Here is an 18185-nt window from a genome sequence, read left to right on the forward strand (position 1 = left end):
TTTAGAATGGGTTAATTAGCCAGTGTCATATCAAATACCTGATTAATCGAATGTCTTCGACTCGATTCTGATTGGATGATTCGGAACTTCGGAATAGACTACTACTCAAATATTTTAAATATTTTGTATACCATGCACTCCCCGGTAAACAAGTACAAATATATCTTTATATTCAACGCTGTGTTGCTTGGTATAGCCATTACCCGTCACCACTATACAGTCAAGCCAAATTATATAGCTAACCTAGGGGGAACATGTTAAAATGTAGAATGTTTACAATTTTTATTGAGCGACATTTAATTTTTAAAATCACGAACGATGAGTTTTCCGTTTCGTGTTCTTAGAGCACACTCATCTAGTGGCTTAAGAGACAAATATAATGAAACCAACCTAAACTCTGAATGAATTTATTAATGTAGAGTGTAAATGCCTCACTCACTGCGTGAGCAATTTTAAAAAAGCGGGTGTGTTTTGAGAGGCGTGCCTAATGAAGTGAGTCTCGTTGATAGGCTGTCCTTGTGTGGCGCACGTGGAGGGGAGGCGTGCTTCCCCAATGACACACGCCTCCGTGTTGTGCTTACACAAGTATTTCCTTTGACAGAATGTTTTGGAAAAACCAAGTGTTTGGCTTGAAAAACAATTAGGAGCCGAAGAAAGCACGTTTTTGCGCATAAGCAGGGGAAGATCTCAAACCGCTGTTGCCATGTACCAATACCAGAAACATCCACAGTGAACTCACTGCAGGCTAGTGGACACGCATTGATCAATCTAATGCGGGACTAGTGTTTTTCAGGAGCTTTTGAGGGAAACCACAGGGGAGTAAAAGCTACAGCATGTTTCCCAGTCGTGGCCCCACCTGACACAGTGACTTTTTCACCGTTTGTGTTAGTGTACAGCTGTTATGTAACCTCTACACCAGTTCACCTTTGACATTTAAAGTGCTGTGAAGATTATACTCGCTAACACTTCGCAGAATAATTCTTGAACTTGACCAGTCAAGTTTATTTACTCTATAAACTTTCATATAATAATACAAAGTTTTTGTAATATCTATCTATGCATCTATGGATGCATCATTTATTTTAGAAGAACATAGGCACAAATCTCCCTAAAACATGGTTTCCATCAAGTGCACTGATGCAGGGGGAAACTGTAGAACGAGAATGAAGGATACAGTGTTAAGCCTCAGGGGACCAAAGGTTAGGAAAGGCAGGAGGAGGTATCAGACACTAAGGAATAGTTTACATGCTAGAGTCAATGCCGAGGTGTAAACTCTAGCACACTGCGCTGTTCCTCAAGAGCAAAGTTGACTAGTCTTATCTGATTTGAGCTGATAGAAGCTAATAAGCAGGATGTAACTCAAACAAAACAGACGTAAATCTCATATAAATGCACATGGTTAGGCATGTGCTACTGAGACATCATGCAAAGTTATGTGTTTCATAAACGGAAATAACATCAGACAAATGTGGCTTGCTCACATGGCACACTGGTGCCAGTGAAACTATAAACCACAAGCCTTCTGAGGCACAAACACAGGAAGAAAGGAGTGGTCACTGTATTCTTTATTTTTTTCTAATGTACCCTTGCAGTTTACAATAACATTTCCTAGAAAGTATTTTCCACAAAAACAGATCCTCTTGCTCCCTCGGCTTCCTTGTTTCCATAGCGCAATCTGTTTCAACTCCTTGTGTAGTAGAGAGAAGTATTTATTATTTATTTAACACTTTAACGAGGATGGACCGTTTTAGGGAGGAGAACAAATACCTGAGAACATTTTCAGCCCCTTCTCAGTGGGCCCCTCTCACTTTTTGTGTTCCCACAGTGGAGTAAAGAGGACTATCTAGTAAACGTGGCTTTCTTTTCCATTGCTAGGTGGGGTAATATCATACATCGGATCGTGTGGAGGCTCTCCCAACCGCACCAGCCCTGTGTCCATGTACAGTGAGAATTCCAACAGCAGCATGCAGTCCTTTACACAACCCTGCTTTGGCTCGTCATTCCCACCTTCTCCCAACGGATCCCATGATTCTTCGCGTATGTACACCAGCAGCAGCAGCAGCAGCAGCTCTAGTTCAGGATCAGGAGAGGACGGAAACTCATCGTGCTCTGGTGGATCCCCAAGAGGCCGCGATGATGGTGGAAGTACACGCAGTTCACCCAACAAATCAGTTGCCACCCTTACTAGTAAGCAATAAGAACCATGTTTTACCTGATTAATGTATAGTATGGTATCCAGGAGAAGGATTTTAACATCTGACTTTCCATCCAGAGCTGAATGGAATGGTGTTGCTGTGCAAAGTGTGTGGCGACGTGGCTTCCGGATTTCACTATGGTGTCCATGCCTGTGAGGGCTGCAAGGTAAGACAATAGCATTGATTTGCATGAACCATTAAAATATTGTTGATTGCATTTTTGTTTTTTGTTTTTAATAAAAAAAAAGGTTAATAATTGTAAATACTGCATTAAAAATTAACATTTACATTCTCTACTTTGTCTGCAGGGTTTCTTTCGACGCAGCATCCAGCAGAACATCCAGTACAAAAAGTGCCTTAAGAATGAAACCTGTACCATTATGAGGATCAACCGGAACCGGTGCCAGCATTGCCGTTTTAAAAAATGTCTGTCCGTGGGAATGTCCCGGGACGGTAAATATCTATACAACCAGACTTAGAGAAACAGTTACAGAAAAGTTTTTGGGATGCACTGATATTAAAACTCTGAATGATGCTGATATACCGATATTTAAAAAAAAATCTTAAATACCAAAATTAAAATTAATAAAATGTATTTTATGGTTTAGAAACTCTAACATTTATTAAGTGAATAAAGGCAGTGAAAACAGTATAAACATTACTATTAACTTTAAAACTTAATGTTAGTATTAAAAATAAAATGTTTTAAATTTTTTTGTTTTTATAAGATTTACTTTGAGGCAAAAGATTATGGCTAAAGTAATGTAAAAAATGGGTAAACCCAGTGTCTGATATGGTACATTTATATCTTGCATCCCCTGAAACATGTATAAACAGAACGTTGACATACAGCATAAATATGATGAATTTGTGACATTTTCTATCCTTTCTTTAACCCCCAGCTGTTCGTTTCGGCCGTATCCCGAAACGCGAGAAACAGCGTATGCTGGCCGAGATGCAGAACGCCATGAACAACATGGTGAACAACCAGCTTCAGAATGAATTCCAGCTGGCGAGCATCACATCCAACACCCCCTGCTCTTCCTCTTCATCCCCATCCACCTCTTCCTCATCTCCATGCCCGGGGCTTACAGTGGGACCGCAACTCCAGCCCCCCGGAGTGCCCATAGCACCATCCCCTTCACCTCCGACCCCAGCCTCTCCTTCGGTGCAGCTGGCTCAGAGTCCCTCAGCTCTGACGGCTTCTCCACCACCGTGCTCCAGTCCAGGTGTAGACAAAACCATCGCCGCCATAACCAGAGCACACCGTGAGACCTTCATCTACGCCCATGATAAGTTGGGTCCAGCTCTTCTGCCTCACAACGGTGAGCTAGACAACCAAAGCAGCAACCGCTGCATGGCTGGATACCACCTCAATGGCGCCAACACCATTTACCATCATAATAATAATGTCACTCATCATTGTAACAACTTTGAGGTGCCACCAGAAAATGGCCTTCATTTTCAAGCCTCTGGACAGCAGGACAATAACAATGGTCAGCGACCTCCAAACAGTAACCTCTTTGGCGTCCACCACAGTCAGGAGATAAACAGCAGCTCCCACGGGCAGAACTGTCCGTGGAAAAAACACAAAGAGATTCTGCTGGTAAGATCTTTGATATTTAAACTACTCTATAGGTGATTACCAAGTAAAGAGGACTTGGAAGTGATGAGGATTCCTTTTTTCCCAGGCTTGTCCAATGAACATGCATCCTTACTCAGACCCCAACAAAACACCACAGGAAATCTGGGAAGACTTCTCTCTTAGCTTCACCCCAGCTGTCAGAGAGGTGGTGGAGTTCGCCAAACACATCCCAGGGTTTAGCACAATATCTCAGAACGACCAGGTCACGCTACTGAAGGCCGGAACCTTTGAGGTAAGTTATTGGTGTTCTATTTAAAACAACTGACTTGCATCAAGGCCACAGTGCCAGTCACACCTCGATGGTTTTACTAAGTGCGTATTTCTTTTTGAAAATCTCCTGCAGGTCCTCATGGTGCGCTTCTCCTCTCTGTTTAATGTAAAAGAGAGGACCGTGACGTTCATCTCGGGCACCACCTACAGCCTGGAGGCCCTGAAAAGCATGGGCATGGGCGACCTGCTGGGAACCATGTTCGACTTCAGTGAAAAACTCAACGCATTAGAGCTCTCAGCAGAAGAACTGGGACTCTTCACTGCAGTCGTGCTGGTGTCTGCAGGTCAGTTGCATATTAGTGTGAAAGAGGAAGTTGACTCAAAACTGAAAACTGTCATCATCTACTCACCCTCATATTGTTCAAAACCTGTAAGACTTTGGTTGATCTTTAAACACTATTCAGACATTTTTAATGATAACTGAGAGTTGTTTCTGGTCCTCCATTCAAAGCGTATGCAACCAAAACTTGTGAAGAGATACGATTGCTCTATATGATGATTTATGACTTTTTTTTGGACCTTTTGGTTACTTGGAACTTCAATGGAAGGACATAAACCTCTCAGGTATCATAAAAAGTATTGTCAAAGCTTTATGGCTTTGAAACATAGGGTTGGTAAATCAAATCATGGAATTCCAAACCTTCAAGACTGTCTTTCTTCTGTGCAACACGAAGTACCTTCATTTGATCCACTAATTAACTGGGTCTTTTGTTGTTTGTTTCCATTGTACAGACCGTTCTGGCATTGAAAATGTGAATTCAGTGGAGATGCTTCAGGAAAGTTTGATCCGGGCTCTCCGATCCCTTGTCAGCAAGAGTGCCCCTAATGACGCCTCTCGATTCACCAAGCTGCTGCTCAAACTTCCAGACCTGCGCACGCTGAATAATATGCACTCAGAGAAGCTGCTCTCTTTCCGCATTGACGCCTGAGGTTGCAAGAAGCTGGTGAAAGTGGGTCACCGCTGGTTGACTGAAGGACAGAATGGGTACAAACACTAGAACTCTTTCCAAGAGAACCCACCAGAGAGCAAACTCATGGCTTTGGCACTTAAAAGCACTCAATGACACATTTAAAAGGATGCTTTGGTGTCTAATGGTCGGCCAGTAGCCTTTATGGCTTGATAACCATAAAGGCTCATTGAGCCACTTTCAGTACTTACCTGAAATGGGTGGTAAGATTAAGCTAATAAAGCAGACAAAAAAAACCTGGCATTTGGAGTACATGGGGAACAAGTGCAGAATGCCTTTTGTAAAGAGTCGTAGCCAAGCCAGAAGGATCTCCAGGTCACTTCCATACATGTGACGACGGCAGAAAAATGTCAAGCGTCTCCTCGTGCCCAGTCCGGCCTGGGTTCCTGCTATACCCACACTCAGAGAAAGTTATGATCATTTTAACTATAACGCAAATGACAAGCTATAAGGGGGATGAATCTTCACAAATAATCACATCCCTGTGACTTTGTAAAATATGTGTAAATATGATATATATACTTTAAATCTTTTGAAATGTATAATATATTTTTTTTTGTAAAGTTCACATGCTCAACGCAAATGATAAATCTATTCAAGCACAGATATATAAGTAGAGTGTATGCATATTATAGACATCAAGACATGTATTTCAGTTGTCTTCTTCATAAAGGCATTTTATGAAACGAGTGTAGAGTGTCATTTAAAAAAAAAGATATATGTATCTCTATATAATATTTTTAACTTTTGCATCTTGAATAAATGTTGGTTTATCTGTGTACTGAACATCATGTTTACACTTAAAGAAAGTACAAACTGAATGGTAAAAAAAACGACATAAAGTACTATTTATAATATACTAGGTGTACTAAAAAAGTTGCTTTTTTCAGTGTCAAGAGAGCACAGGGAAAAGTGTATCATTGCTGTCCCGGATTGTAAAGTTGAGGCTGTGTCCTCTAGTGGGAGCTGACATGTACCAAATATGGAAGACAGGAAATGATGCCAATTCTTTCCAATAAGTTCTGACACTGAACAGGACTGGGAAGTAAACTAGTACATTATGTTTTAAAGTTCGGGATTAGTACAATTTAATAATAGTAATACTTTTATCCAGCAAAAAGGCATTTAAGTGATCAAATGTGACAAAAACAATAATGAAAAGATTAATAATAAATATAATTATTCATATAATTGCTGTTCTTTTGAATTGAAAATGATCAGAAATAATCAGATCATAATCAGAAAATGAGCAAGTGAGAAAAAATGGTGGAGGGAGGGGTGGGGCTCAATACCTCATACCTCAATGTAGAAAAGAAGTATGATTAATTAGCTATGCACGCAAATACTGATTAAAAGATACTACAAATTCTGTATAAGAGCTTTTAAGACAATTACTATATATACAGAACCAGATTTTAAGAGGGACAGAAGCAATAGTTTACTGAGGTGATTACAAAGTACTCAAAAGGTCAAAAGTCTTAATTTTCCCCACCGGACATGGAATCTGATCTACAGAAACTGTTGTCAAAACACATCACGTATTCCAGGCCCTTCCTCATTACCGACAACAGAATAAGCAGCGAATATGTGAAGTGTTCTCCACACACATGGACTCTGAGAGACACTGTGCACTTATAATCGGTTTCACAGCTCCCCATTGGCCAGATCCGAGCAAAACTCACATCTTATTTGGCCAATGAGAGCCGCTCCGGCTGTGCAGCGCCTGAGGGCGGATAACTGGTACAGAAAGTGGAGTCATGCTCTAAGTGCCAAGTGGAGTATGTCAGAACAACCATGGGAAGAAAATCCCGTTTCATAAACTCGGGGGTGGCCAGAAGCCAGCGTGATAGGAGCTTTTAGTGTCTGACATGGAACACTTCAAAAATGATTCTACAGAACTGTTGTGTAGTAAAAAAGAGGATTAAAATATACAGGTAGCAGAAGAACAAGCTTGATCTCCAGATACAGTCTAAATCGTTACCTAACCTGTTATGTCAGCCCATAGCATGCATGTGGTGCTCTTCACAGGAAGTGCTACCCTCTAGTGTGGAAAAAACAAGAGCTGACTGTAAACGTAAAAGAGGGAGGTGAAACCTGCATGCCATTATATATATTTTAGATTCATTTTATTTTTACCTTTTTGTTATATAATAGACACAAACATTACATTTAAACTATACTGCTGAGAGATGTCATGTGACATGTCTGGCTTTACTAAGTGAACAATGCAGAGCTCTTTGCTACTTGAAAACAGTCTCAAACTGAACTGCTGGCTCTCCCAATCTGTTTACACGAGTGAAAAGCAGTTTTACACAAATAATAATGACAGTCTGGGTTGGCTAGATAAAGTCTGAAAGTACTTTTTGACTCACAATGCAGACACATCACAAAAATGTATAATGTATCTACAATACAACTAAAACATTGCAAATGGATTGTGTGTCATATATAGACTCTGACTCAGGATATGACATACATGATGAAGTCTAACCGGAGGATCTGGCCTGGGGTACATCTTGTGATGTCAGATGATCGGATTGGAGGAGAGAAACTCAAGCCACTCTGTCAGAACAGGATGTTGCACTGGGGGCTGAAAACAGTGATTTATAAATGAACAAACTGAATTCAGAAAATACAGAAAATAATGTTTTCAGCAGGACACCAGTCCTATAAGAGGGAATATTCCAGTTACTTGTCTTGGGAACATATTCAGAAAATGCTGGGTCTCAATTCAGCATGGCAATCTCTCAACTACACTTACTTCACACACAAAAAGACCAGATCTAATAAACATGCATTAAAATGCAATTGAATCATTCAATGAAATAAATGCAGATCCTCTGCGAGGAGCAAATGATGGATTAATATTTATTTTGATATTTTTGGGGGAGAGTTCATTGCAAAAATGATACAATTGTTCTGATATCATAGTAAAGCAATAAAAAATAGCTATATCAAAAATAATTATAATAAAAATAATAAAGAAATGACTGAAATTCATAAAAATAAATATTATTAAATAGTAGCATAATTTTATACAACTAAATTACTAAATATACTAAAATAGTAAATAAAAAAATAATAAAAAAATAAAAACTTATAACAAGGCAAGGTTAGTTCACAATGTAAAATGTCATGAGGGGCAGCTCCCCAAAAGCATATTGATATCTATGAATTTATTCCTGATATATATATAAAACATGAAAACAAAGAATATAATTTATAAGACTTTGAAAAAAACAGCAACAAAATGGATATCTGCATATTTTGATGCTTTGCGTCATGATTCGTAATGAACTAATATAAATGAGTGAATAGAAATTAAATCTTTTTACTCTTGCTCACCTGTAGATGGGGGATATCAAGCAGACTGCCGTCTTTCCTCACAGACAGGAGAGTAGCTCGGCCGTGTGATGGGTATCCCTCCTCAACCCTCAGGTGACATACGGTGGTCGCAGTCTTGAGAAAGATCAGAAGCTTTTCAGCAGGACACCAATCAATTGCAAACCTGTCAAACAAACAAAAACAAAAACCAAAAACAAACCAAAAATTGTATATGAGATACAGGGAGAACATTTCTTCATAGTGTAAAACAAGTTTCCCATTTCCAGAACATAATGTTGAGATCCAGTGCTGTTAACTTAAATTTCTATTCTACTTCTAAATAAGAACATTTTTCAGCAACTGAGATCCAATAAAAAAGGGCGAAAAACTCCACCTCATTTTCTGCACCAACTTCAGAATCATCCGACATTGTTTTTACTTTTTTTGTAAAGAATATTTAAATTTCTTTGCATGTTTGCTTTGTAAACACTGGGTCGTTACTTCCGCCGATGTCACACGTGTGAGATTAAGTAATGCATGAGGTCGAGCTAGTGCAAGATGAGCATTTGTGGTTAAAAAATATATATATATTTTTTTTTTAAATGACTGATTTCACTAGTTAAGACCCTTATTTCCCGGCTGGGATCATGTAGAGAGCAATAAAAACTAAGCAATTAAAAAAAGCAACATTTCACAGGTTAAATAATTTTAAACAAAAAAAAAAAACTTTTTAAAAAAAAATTCCCCCGATTTTCTGAGTTGTATGGTGTCTTTGGGTTGATGAACCTTATTAACCTTTTTCTTTATCAGCAACTTGTGATGAATCTGACCTTTACGGTCTTAAAATTAAGAAATGATACTGAGATTTATGAAAAATGTATGTATATACTTTAAGGAAATGTACCTGGAGTGCAGAGCCTGAATCTCAGACAGCATCTCTCCTTGACTTATGTACCGCTCCAGGACCTCCACAAGGGCGGCGCTCACTTGCCTTAGACGACCATACACTGCCTCCTCCACAAGACCAGCAGTTCCCTGAAACACCTGAAAAACAGGGAAAAGAGATATATGTACAATAATGTAGTAAAAGAAAGTGAGAACCAGACAAGGCTAAAAATAAATATACTTCTAGAGGAATATTACCACTCACAAAAACAAAAATATTTAGTTGTATTATTATATGCACACTACCATTCAAAAGTTTTAAAAATATCACATAGTAATAATTGTTCAAATTGATAATGTCTTTCTTGATTGTTGATTTTCTTTTTTAATTATTAAATACAAAATATATTTTAATAATAAAATAATGGCTTTTAATGGCTAAACATGTTTGAAGTTATGTAGCATGAATAGTGCTTTAGATAATGTTTATTTGAATTCTCATCCTATTTAATTCAGCATTACAAATGATAGTCTCATCATAATGAGAGCGTGTGTACATGTACGCATGTACAAAATATAATTTACAATTTTATCATTAATGGCACTTTTCCACTACACAGTACCAGCTCGCCTCCCATCGACTCGCCTCTGTTTTGTTTTCCACTGTGTAAAAGTTGTACCTGTACCTGCTTCCAGGTACTTTACTTCGTATCACCTCCGGCGAGGTTCTGAGCGAGCTGAGGTGATACTAAAATGTGACGTGACAACAAAGCAGACAGCTGATTGGTCAGAGAGAATCGTCACTATTAACAGCATCATCATTGCACGCGCCAGACAGAGTAAACTCTCCGGTTTTTTGCAGCAGTGTTTCGTTTTGCTGCCCTCAGCCTCTCCTGAAACAACATTTGTCTTCTTGCTGTGAGAAACAGGCACATCCCGAGGATCAAAAACAGCATACACCCGATTTCCTCCATTGTCCTGTGTGTGCAGGCATTGACAGTAAAAGAAATGGACACAGCGACCCCATTGGATTCAACGGAGACAAGTGAAGTCAATTAGAAGCACGCACTTCCTGGGGGTCGAGCATACTGCGCAGACTCAAACTGAGCTTGATGACGTAGATGTCACATGAGCAACCTGTCTGACAATTGTAAGTCTTCTAATCGAGGTGTCAAGAGAAATCTGAATCACCCTCTGAATCTTGCAGTCGTTGTTGAACAATTTTGTCCAGTGTCTTTTAAGGACTCTCTATGGGCTTCTCCCTTGACTTCATGCCTCCACGTCCCCCCGATAGCCTCATAGACAGTAAAAGATTGCCAGCGAGCTTCTCCTCCTGTCCATAAGGTAATTTCTCTACTGTGCGGCAGAGAGTCGTAGGTTATGATGCAATCGTTAGCCTATTTTTACAAAAACTGCTTCTACGGGGCCACAACGTAAGATACAAGGTAATGGGGCCTTTTATACATTTTACATTTTCGTGTTTCTTTAGAAATAATTAATGGACAAATGGAGTCTTTAAACGCCTCAGATGTAAAGTTATTCACTGTCAAAGTGACACCAAAATAATTGGGAGTCAATGGAATGCTAACAGCAAGTGGGGGTCCGCTAGCCAATGGCGGTGCGGGATGCTTCAAAAAAATATGAAATCCTGCCCCCCTGTGTGCGGGTAGTGGGTGTTTGTCGCGTTGAAGAATACGTCACGCCAGTTTCCTGCGGCAACAGTGTTGCCAGATTGGAAATGTCCAAGTATCGTACCAGAAGTTAAAATTATCATATTTGGAAGAAAATTATCATACACGAGTCAAAAGAGGTATTTATCTATTCTAAACCAACTACATTTTGACACGACCTGCAAATTACATCTAGGAGTATGGTTGGATCTGCATGTACCTTCTTTGGCAATTGTTCCCTCACTTCATAAAACACAGCTCTCAGCATCTCTATTGATTTGTTCCGTGTCACGTCACAGCTGTGTGGGCGGAGTCTGCGTGGAGGAAAGCAGTCCTTTCCCCCTCATTGGAAAAAGTATGGTGTAGACTCAGAATGGCCTATACAAAATCATTTCTGCCACTCGACAGAGCAATATACGTATAAAAACTGAGCTGTATTGAGTCGGACTGTCCGTACGGTATCTGTGACTGGAAAAACGACCCAACGGAATGGACAAAGGTGTCATTTCCCAACATTTTCTGTTACCTAACGTGCATTTAAACGCAGCCGACAGAAAATCCTGCCAAGGAATAGAGCGCCATTCACATAGTTTTCCATAAAATCACATTATATTTGTCGCAAATCACTGTGAATGTACATAATGACTTCACCCAAGGCTATAAATTATGTATTGTGCTCTTTCTGTGGCTCTAATGCAGTCTGTATGCTTCATATAGAGAGCTGTAATACATATCGCACTTTATCTATCATTTTTTTAAACACTGAACTTCAAACTTAATTATGCCAGATTGTTCATTCTTGAAGCATACTTATGTCCGTTTGATGATTAAATAAACAGTTTTAAACCGCAACTTGAACTGAACCTGACGCTCCTGGGGGGCACTTTTACCCATTGTGTGACTTATAATTATTATTTTGATTAGATAATCGTGCAGTGTTCTAAAATACAAGAAATTAAAGTGTGAGAGTACACATACGGTCTCCATAACCTATGTATGTAATTTTAATGTTATGACTGCTGAATTAAATGGTAATACTTAACTTAACTAGTCAATTTGTAATATTAATGGCAGCTGTAGACGTATTGATCCTAGTGTGTTCATTTCAACATGTACTATTACTAATAGGCAACATTTTTTTAAGTTTCTTTATTTAACATAAGTAAACTTTGAAATAACTTTATCAATATAATAATTTATATTAATATGTTTATTTATTTACAATGTGTGGTTCAGTACTGCTTCTGCTTTTTTAAAAATAGTAAAGCACCGTTTTAGTTTCCGTTTAGTATCCATTTTAAAAACTGTCAGTTGATTAATGGGTATCAGCTAGTGTGGTCCATCCTAGCTATCAGAATCTGTAAAATCTGTCGACCTCTAATCTCTACAGGGAAATATATGCTGAGACACAGTACCTGAAGACGAAATTCATCACTGGTTGTCATGGTGATGGAGACACGCAGGGGCTCAAGTGATCTTTGAGCAGCACGAGGCAAGAGCTCAATGCACAGCTCAGAGGAACTGACTGACAGCAGCCTGTACGCCATGTTTCTGTGAGTCACGCTGACCAAGGTCTGCAGCCTGAGAGTCAGAGGAAACAAGAGGAAGAAAAAGAGGAGTTTATGGTGTTTAAATGTGTGTGCAGCAAAATCTTCAGTGTAATCAGTCACAGCAACAACACAGTGTGTTCAATAAATTGTATTGTTGCGGATTGAAAAAAAAAACTTCAGTACACAAGAACTCTGTAAAACAGGGGAAGTCGTGGCCTAATGGTTAGAGAGTCGGACTCCCAATCGAAAGGTTGTGAGTTCGAGTCCCGGGCCGGCAGGAATTCTGGGTGGGGGGAGTGCATGTACAGTTCTTTCTCCACCTTCAATACCACGACTTAGGTGCCCTTGAGCAAGGCATTGAACCCCCAACTGCTCCCCGGGCGCCGCAGCATAAATGGCTGCCCACTGCTCCGGGTGTGTGCTCACAGTGTGTGTGTGTGTGTGTGTTCACCGCTCTGTGTGTGTGCACTTCGGATGGGTTAAACGCAGAGCACAAATTCTGAGTATGGGTCACCATACTTGGCTGAATGTCACTTCACTCACTCACATCAAAATGATGTGATTTATTATTATGTGAATTATTTAAAGAGTGCAAGCCAATGTAAAAACCAATGTAGCCTGTTCCTCACAGCCTCGTTTTAATCCACGTTTAGTCAGTATGGCTTCTAAACTGACTAAAATCTATTTCTCCAGGCTTTAGTGCCACATGATCCTTCAGAAATCATTGTGAAACGTTGATTAGCTGTTCACGAAAAATGTTCTATTATTCATATTATTGTATTCGTATTCGTTGTGCTGCTTAATAGTTTTGTGGAAATGTATACATTTTTTTGTCTTGTATGTACAGACTCACCCATCTCTTAATATTGTCCAGTCACTAATTCGAGCCTGCTGCTTTTCAACCTCATCCTTGAGCTTAGAAAACTGCACATCACATGCACTGATCGAGTTTTGGGCGGCCTGGATGAAATCTTCCAACTGAAAGCTGATTTGTTTCTGTGTGAGAGAGAAAGGAGTAAGAATGCCACCAATTTGATTCAACCCGACTGTCCCACAGCTGTTCTCGGTGAAGAAAAGAAGACATTTTTGGAGCTAACTAGCCAGACCAGTAAGTCTAAAGTGAGCAGATGTCTTACCTCAGCTCTCTGATTTCGTTTAGCTGTGATTCTCTCCTTCTCTTTGCACTCCTCCTTCTGAACAAGAATGAGATTTGATTTAATGTCCAATACAACAGTAAGAATATTCAAGTGTGAAGCTCCATGTTTAGTTGTATAAAACGGCATCATAAAAGTAGCCATTGTTTGAATTCATAAGAGTATAATAACCTGAAATAACAGCTTTTTATCAGATGCCTCCAAAACATAAATAGTATGTGTTTGCTAAATCAGATAAAAAGCCATATTTTTCTGAATGTATTACCTTTATCTGCAGAGCAGACAGTAGAGTCTCCAGTGTCTCCCGTTTCCCCTGAAGCTCCTCCATGCGATCCCGGAGAGTGCTGATCATCCGCTCCACCTCCTGAACTCTCTCCAGATATTCGGCTTTTAAAGACTTCCATGCAGAACGAGCTCCATTACCTGTTTGCCAACACACACCAAACACTGCATCATTTCACTGTTTAGCCAATGTAGCAATGAACAGTCAATATATAGAATAATCCACGGCATGTGTGTGTTACCTGGGTTTTGGGGACAAGGCTTATTGAGCAGCTGATCCACTGACTCCAGACCAGCCAGCAGCTGGATCATGTCAACCAGCACACACAGCTGCCTGAATACATGCTTCTGTTTTCGCCTGCAGTCCTACACAAACAAAGGGCATCAATATCTCTGTAATGTATACATCTGTTTAATGTAAAACACTTTAAACCATAGTACTACAGTCATTGTTGCTACAATAAAACCATGGCAATTGGGTATTAACCGCCAGTGTCATCAAAAGTAATACTATTTTAAAAGTAAATAAAATAAATGAAAAACAATGTCAGAAAGATTCTAAATGGTTCTAGTATCATTTAGGGGAAATCCTATTTTATTGTTGAATAATACTGCATTTTTGAAAGTTAGTTATTGGCATAAACTGCAGCTAAGCACAAAAAACCCCACAAACTCACCATCAGATAAGGAGCCATCATTTCTCCCTCTCCTGTTTCCTGCAGCTCGCTGGTGTTGCATGATTTCAGAAAGGAAGGGTCAGTCCTTTCCAGAAGACTGAAATCAGAGAAAACTGTTTAGTGGTTATTTATTAAATCGTATTTGTCCATATTTTTCTGCAGCTGGGCCAAGCCTCTGGAACAAGCTACCTGCTGATATACGTACAATCACTGACTTGGGCCTCTTTAAGGCTAGGCTTAAGACTTATTTATTTAGACTGGCTTTTAATTTATAGCAGTTGTTGTGGCATTTTGTGTTTTCTTTGTGGCATATTTTTTTGTTTTTATACTTTGTTTTGTGGCATTATATATTTTGTATATATATATATATTTTATTATATTTTGTATTGTTGTCTTTATATATATATTTTTTTTTTTCTGGAAAGCACTTTGGTTCACTTTGAGTGTTGTAAAGGGCTGTACAAATAAAGGTTAATTGATTGATATTTCATGTTCTTAAAAACAAGGACCATAGCTAAACATATTAGAGGCTTTCAGTATGTTGGGTCATTTTATTTAATACTTTGATGGAAATCAATAAGTTGATTACAAAGGAAAGATATATTTCTTAAAAAACAATAATAATAAAAATATATATTAAAAACAATAAAAAAACGTGCTTGCTTATAGAATATCCAGCTGCAGTTTATTTTGGGTTGTCACACTCACCTGCACGTCAGTATTTGTATTAAAATATAAAAAATATGAGGATGAAATCAAAGATAAATGTCTTTAATTAACGTTATATCATTAAAATGCCCTAGTGAAATTAGATCGGTGGAGTAACGTTAACGTTATTTCAAATAGAATCGTAGCATGTTGAATGTAGCACGCTACCACAAACATGAAGATGAAAGTCATAGAGTTAAGAGAACGGGTGTTTTTTGGTGTAACACCAATCCCTAATGATTTAAAGATGCATCAGAGGGATAATGTAAAGACGGTGGTGACTGAACACTGAGTGGCCGTCTTTTTATCGTATTAACAGTAACGTAACTGTATTGATGGTAGTTAAGCGAAAACTACCGTTACAACCGTGACTTGCGGTAGTTCAGCTATCATCCAAATAATGACGATTCTTGATAATAATGGTTCTTATAGTGACAGAGCATTTTAAAACGTATAAAGCACTATAAAATTAATTCAAATAGTTTATTAATTCCGCATATGTCTTTATAATTTGATAGCCAATACTCACGCTTCAGTTCTCTCCGTCGCCATTTGTGTTTTGAAACTTACCGCCTAACGCTGATTGGTCAGGGTCAGACTCAGAACCCGCACGCCTACGTCACAGATGTCCACCAATCATCGATCTATGAATGAACCTTTAGATGTACTTGAAATTACAGCTAAACAACTACACATTAGTGTATTTAAAATATACATGACGTAAATACTTTTTTTTATTTGTACACTATTAATACATAGTACTTAACTAAATTCATATTTTAAATGATTAATATATAGTTTTTAGGTTGTGAGTTATTTTATTGTATACTTTTACAGGAAATACAATTTGTTTATGCTTCAATGTTTATATCAAAAGCGTTCTCGTTTAAATTAAAGAGTAAAGTTGTCAGTCATTTAATAGCCTACGATTAACAGAATTAATAAAATGCACATACATGTCGTGCAAAAAAAAAACGAAACAACAGTAAAAAGAAGTTAGTTTGCAATCCAAACAAAAATAAAACATAACATAAATACAATACAAATAATAATAATAGCCTACTTGTTTATCATTCCTGGTGATGACTTTCAATAGCTATTTTTTATTAGCCTAATCTTCTTCCACGATTAAACCGAGAAGGAAAATTTCGTCGGTTCCTTAAATTGTTTTATTTATTATTATTATTAGTTTTCTAACGTCAATGCTTCTCATTTTTCATGTTATAGGGGAGACCAGGCTGATAATAGTTTTTTTGCTACATTTATACAACAATGTGACACACAAAACAATACTTCAACTTAGATATTAAAATGCAATCAAAATGTCTGATTAATGATTTAACATTTAAATAATCTATTAATTTATAAGGTCATTTAAAATTATTCAATAAAAGTCACAACTTTCTCTGACCTGTATCATTATCTTGAGAACACTGGCCTCCCTTTTCTTTTTAAATATGCCTTTGTTGTAGTTCCACTGTGTTAAAATCTTTAAGAGGTGTACCTTAAACCAAAACACAAAACTCTTTTTATAAAACACATTTGTGCAACTGGACTTTTTTGACTCAAAGCAGCTTGTATACGGTTTACATTGATTTCGCAATTACAAGAAAAAATAAACTGTATTTATTTTGATTTTCTGTATTTATGCCAATATCTGCATTCAAATTATATTGAGTATCTAGTGTTTAAATTAAACGAAGAACAGTCAAGATAACATATGGCACACTGTAAATATAAAGACTTTTAAATTGGGAAGAAAATCTAAACTAGATGTGCCTAAGCAGAGACAAAACCACACAAACACAGTCGAGACACAAGACGACACCGGTTTACTCATCTTTTATTGTCACATTCATATCTATGCTCTGTATTCTTTACAAGGAGTTCAAAACAACTGTGGATGAGAATCAATCAAAGTAAATCAGGCAGAGGCTGAAAGTCCTGGTGATGTCTGTGGCACCTGCTGTAAGAAGGGTGAAGGGATAAAGGTAGTCAGGTAAAGGTAGTCTCCTTCCTCTCTCATCCTCCTAAAATGTGCCCCATTTAATTCAACAGACCTTCACTCTCCTGTTGCATCATTACAGGTGAAATGAAACAATAAAAATGAAAACTATTTCAACATCATGCTGCTCTGTGTGGCCTGAAAAGATACTATTATGTTGCAGTTCACAGAGAAAGAGAGCGGATTCTATTGCAAACATAAGAGATACAATCCTATGTCCTTTTTTTAAAAAGCCATCAGAAATATAAATCAAATTAAGAATTTGTAAGTTAAAAATAAAGTCAGTTTAATAATAATGAAAAGGAAAAAAAAAAGAGATTGGATAGTTAAACATGTTTATCTCCCCTCCCACATTCCCATTTATTCCATTTCCGAATTCATCCTAAACAATTTCAAGCACAACTGAAGAAAAATCATCTTTGGAAGTAAAAGACTCCTATGCACTACAGTAAGGAGATGCTGCTACCCAGTTGCTTAAGTCATTTATTATTATAATTATTGATTCATTAAGCTTAACATTTTCAAAATTAACTTTTTGTGTCCTTTTGTTTGTTTGTTTGTTTTATGATCTGTTCTATCTGTTTGTCTTTATTCTAAGAGGTAGATCAACAAAAAAGAAAAGGAAAAAATTTTAAACATATGGTTACAGGAGTCGCGTCTTTCGATTCAGGCCGTGAAGTCATAAAATGGGACAACAGGTGGAGGACAGAATGTTAGTAGAAGCTCCGGGCAGGTCGTGCCATTTTATTGCTGATTTAAATCTAGTTTCACCAAAGAAGAGAGAAGGTGAAACCATTTTCAAGATCGGCGAGAAAAGGGCTTCAAGACGGGGAGGGTTGTATTAGGGTCAAG

General features: G+C 38.1%; 2 protein-coding genes across 2 annotated transcripts; one reads left to right on the forward strand and one right to left on the reverse strand.

Annotated features, from left to right (window-relative positions):
• Positions 1-1159: 1159 nt before the first annotated feature.
• On the forward strand, positions 1160-5768 carry nr1d1 (nuclear receptor subfamily 1, group d, member 1). The gene is made up of 7 exons (XM_059551759.1): positions 1160-2187; positions 2273-2361; positions 2504-2648; positions 3098-3801; positions 3887-4072; positions 4184-4394; positions 4843-5768. The coding sequence occupies exons 1-7, from the start codon at positions 1938-1940 to the stop codon at positions 5037-5039; spliced, it is 1782 nt and encodes a 593-aa protein (XP_059407742.1). The 5' UTR covers positions 1160-1937; the 3' UTR covers positions 5040-5768.
• On the reverse strand, positions 2215-15919 carry si:dkey-225f5.4 (uncharacterized). Its single transcript, XM_059551765.1, has 11 exons — positions 15858-15919; positions 14621-14717; positions 14186-14309; positions 13927-14084; positions 13644-13700; positions 13361-13503; positions 12373-12538; positions 9307-9446; positions 8424-8586; positions 7555-7668; positions 2215-2354 (listed from the first exon to the last, which is right to left on the reverse strand). The coding sequence occupies exons 1-10, from the start codon at positions 15878-15880 to the stop codon at positions 7603-7605; spliced, it is 1137 nt and encodes a 378-aa protein (XP_059407748.1). The 5' UTR covers positions 15881-15919; the 3' UTR covers positions 2215-2354; positions 7555-7602.
• Positions 15920-18185: the final 2266 nt, after the last annotated feature.

This window comes from Carassius carassius, chromosome 1, assembly GCF_963082965.1.
Source record: "Carassius carassius chromosome 1, fCarCar2.1, whole genome shotgun sequence".
NCBI classification, from domain to species: Eukaryota; Metazoa; Chordata; class Actinopteri; order Cypriniformes; family Cyprinidae; genus Carassius; species Carassius carassius.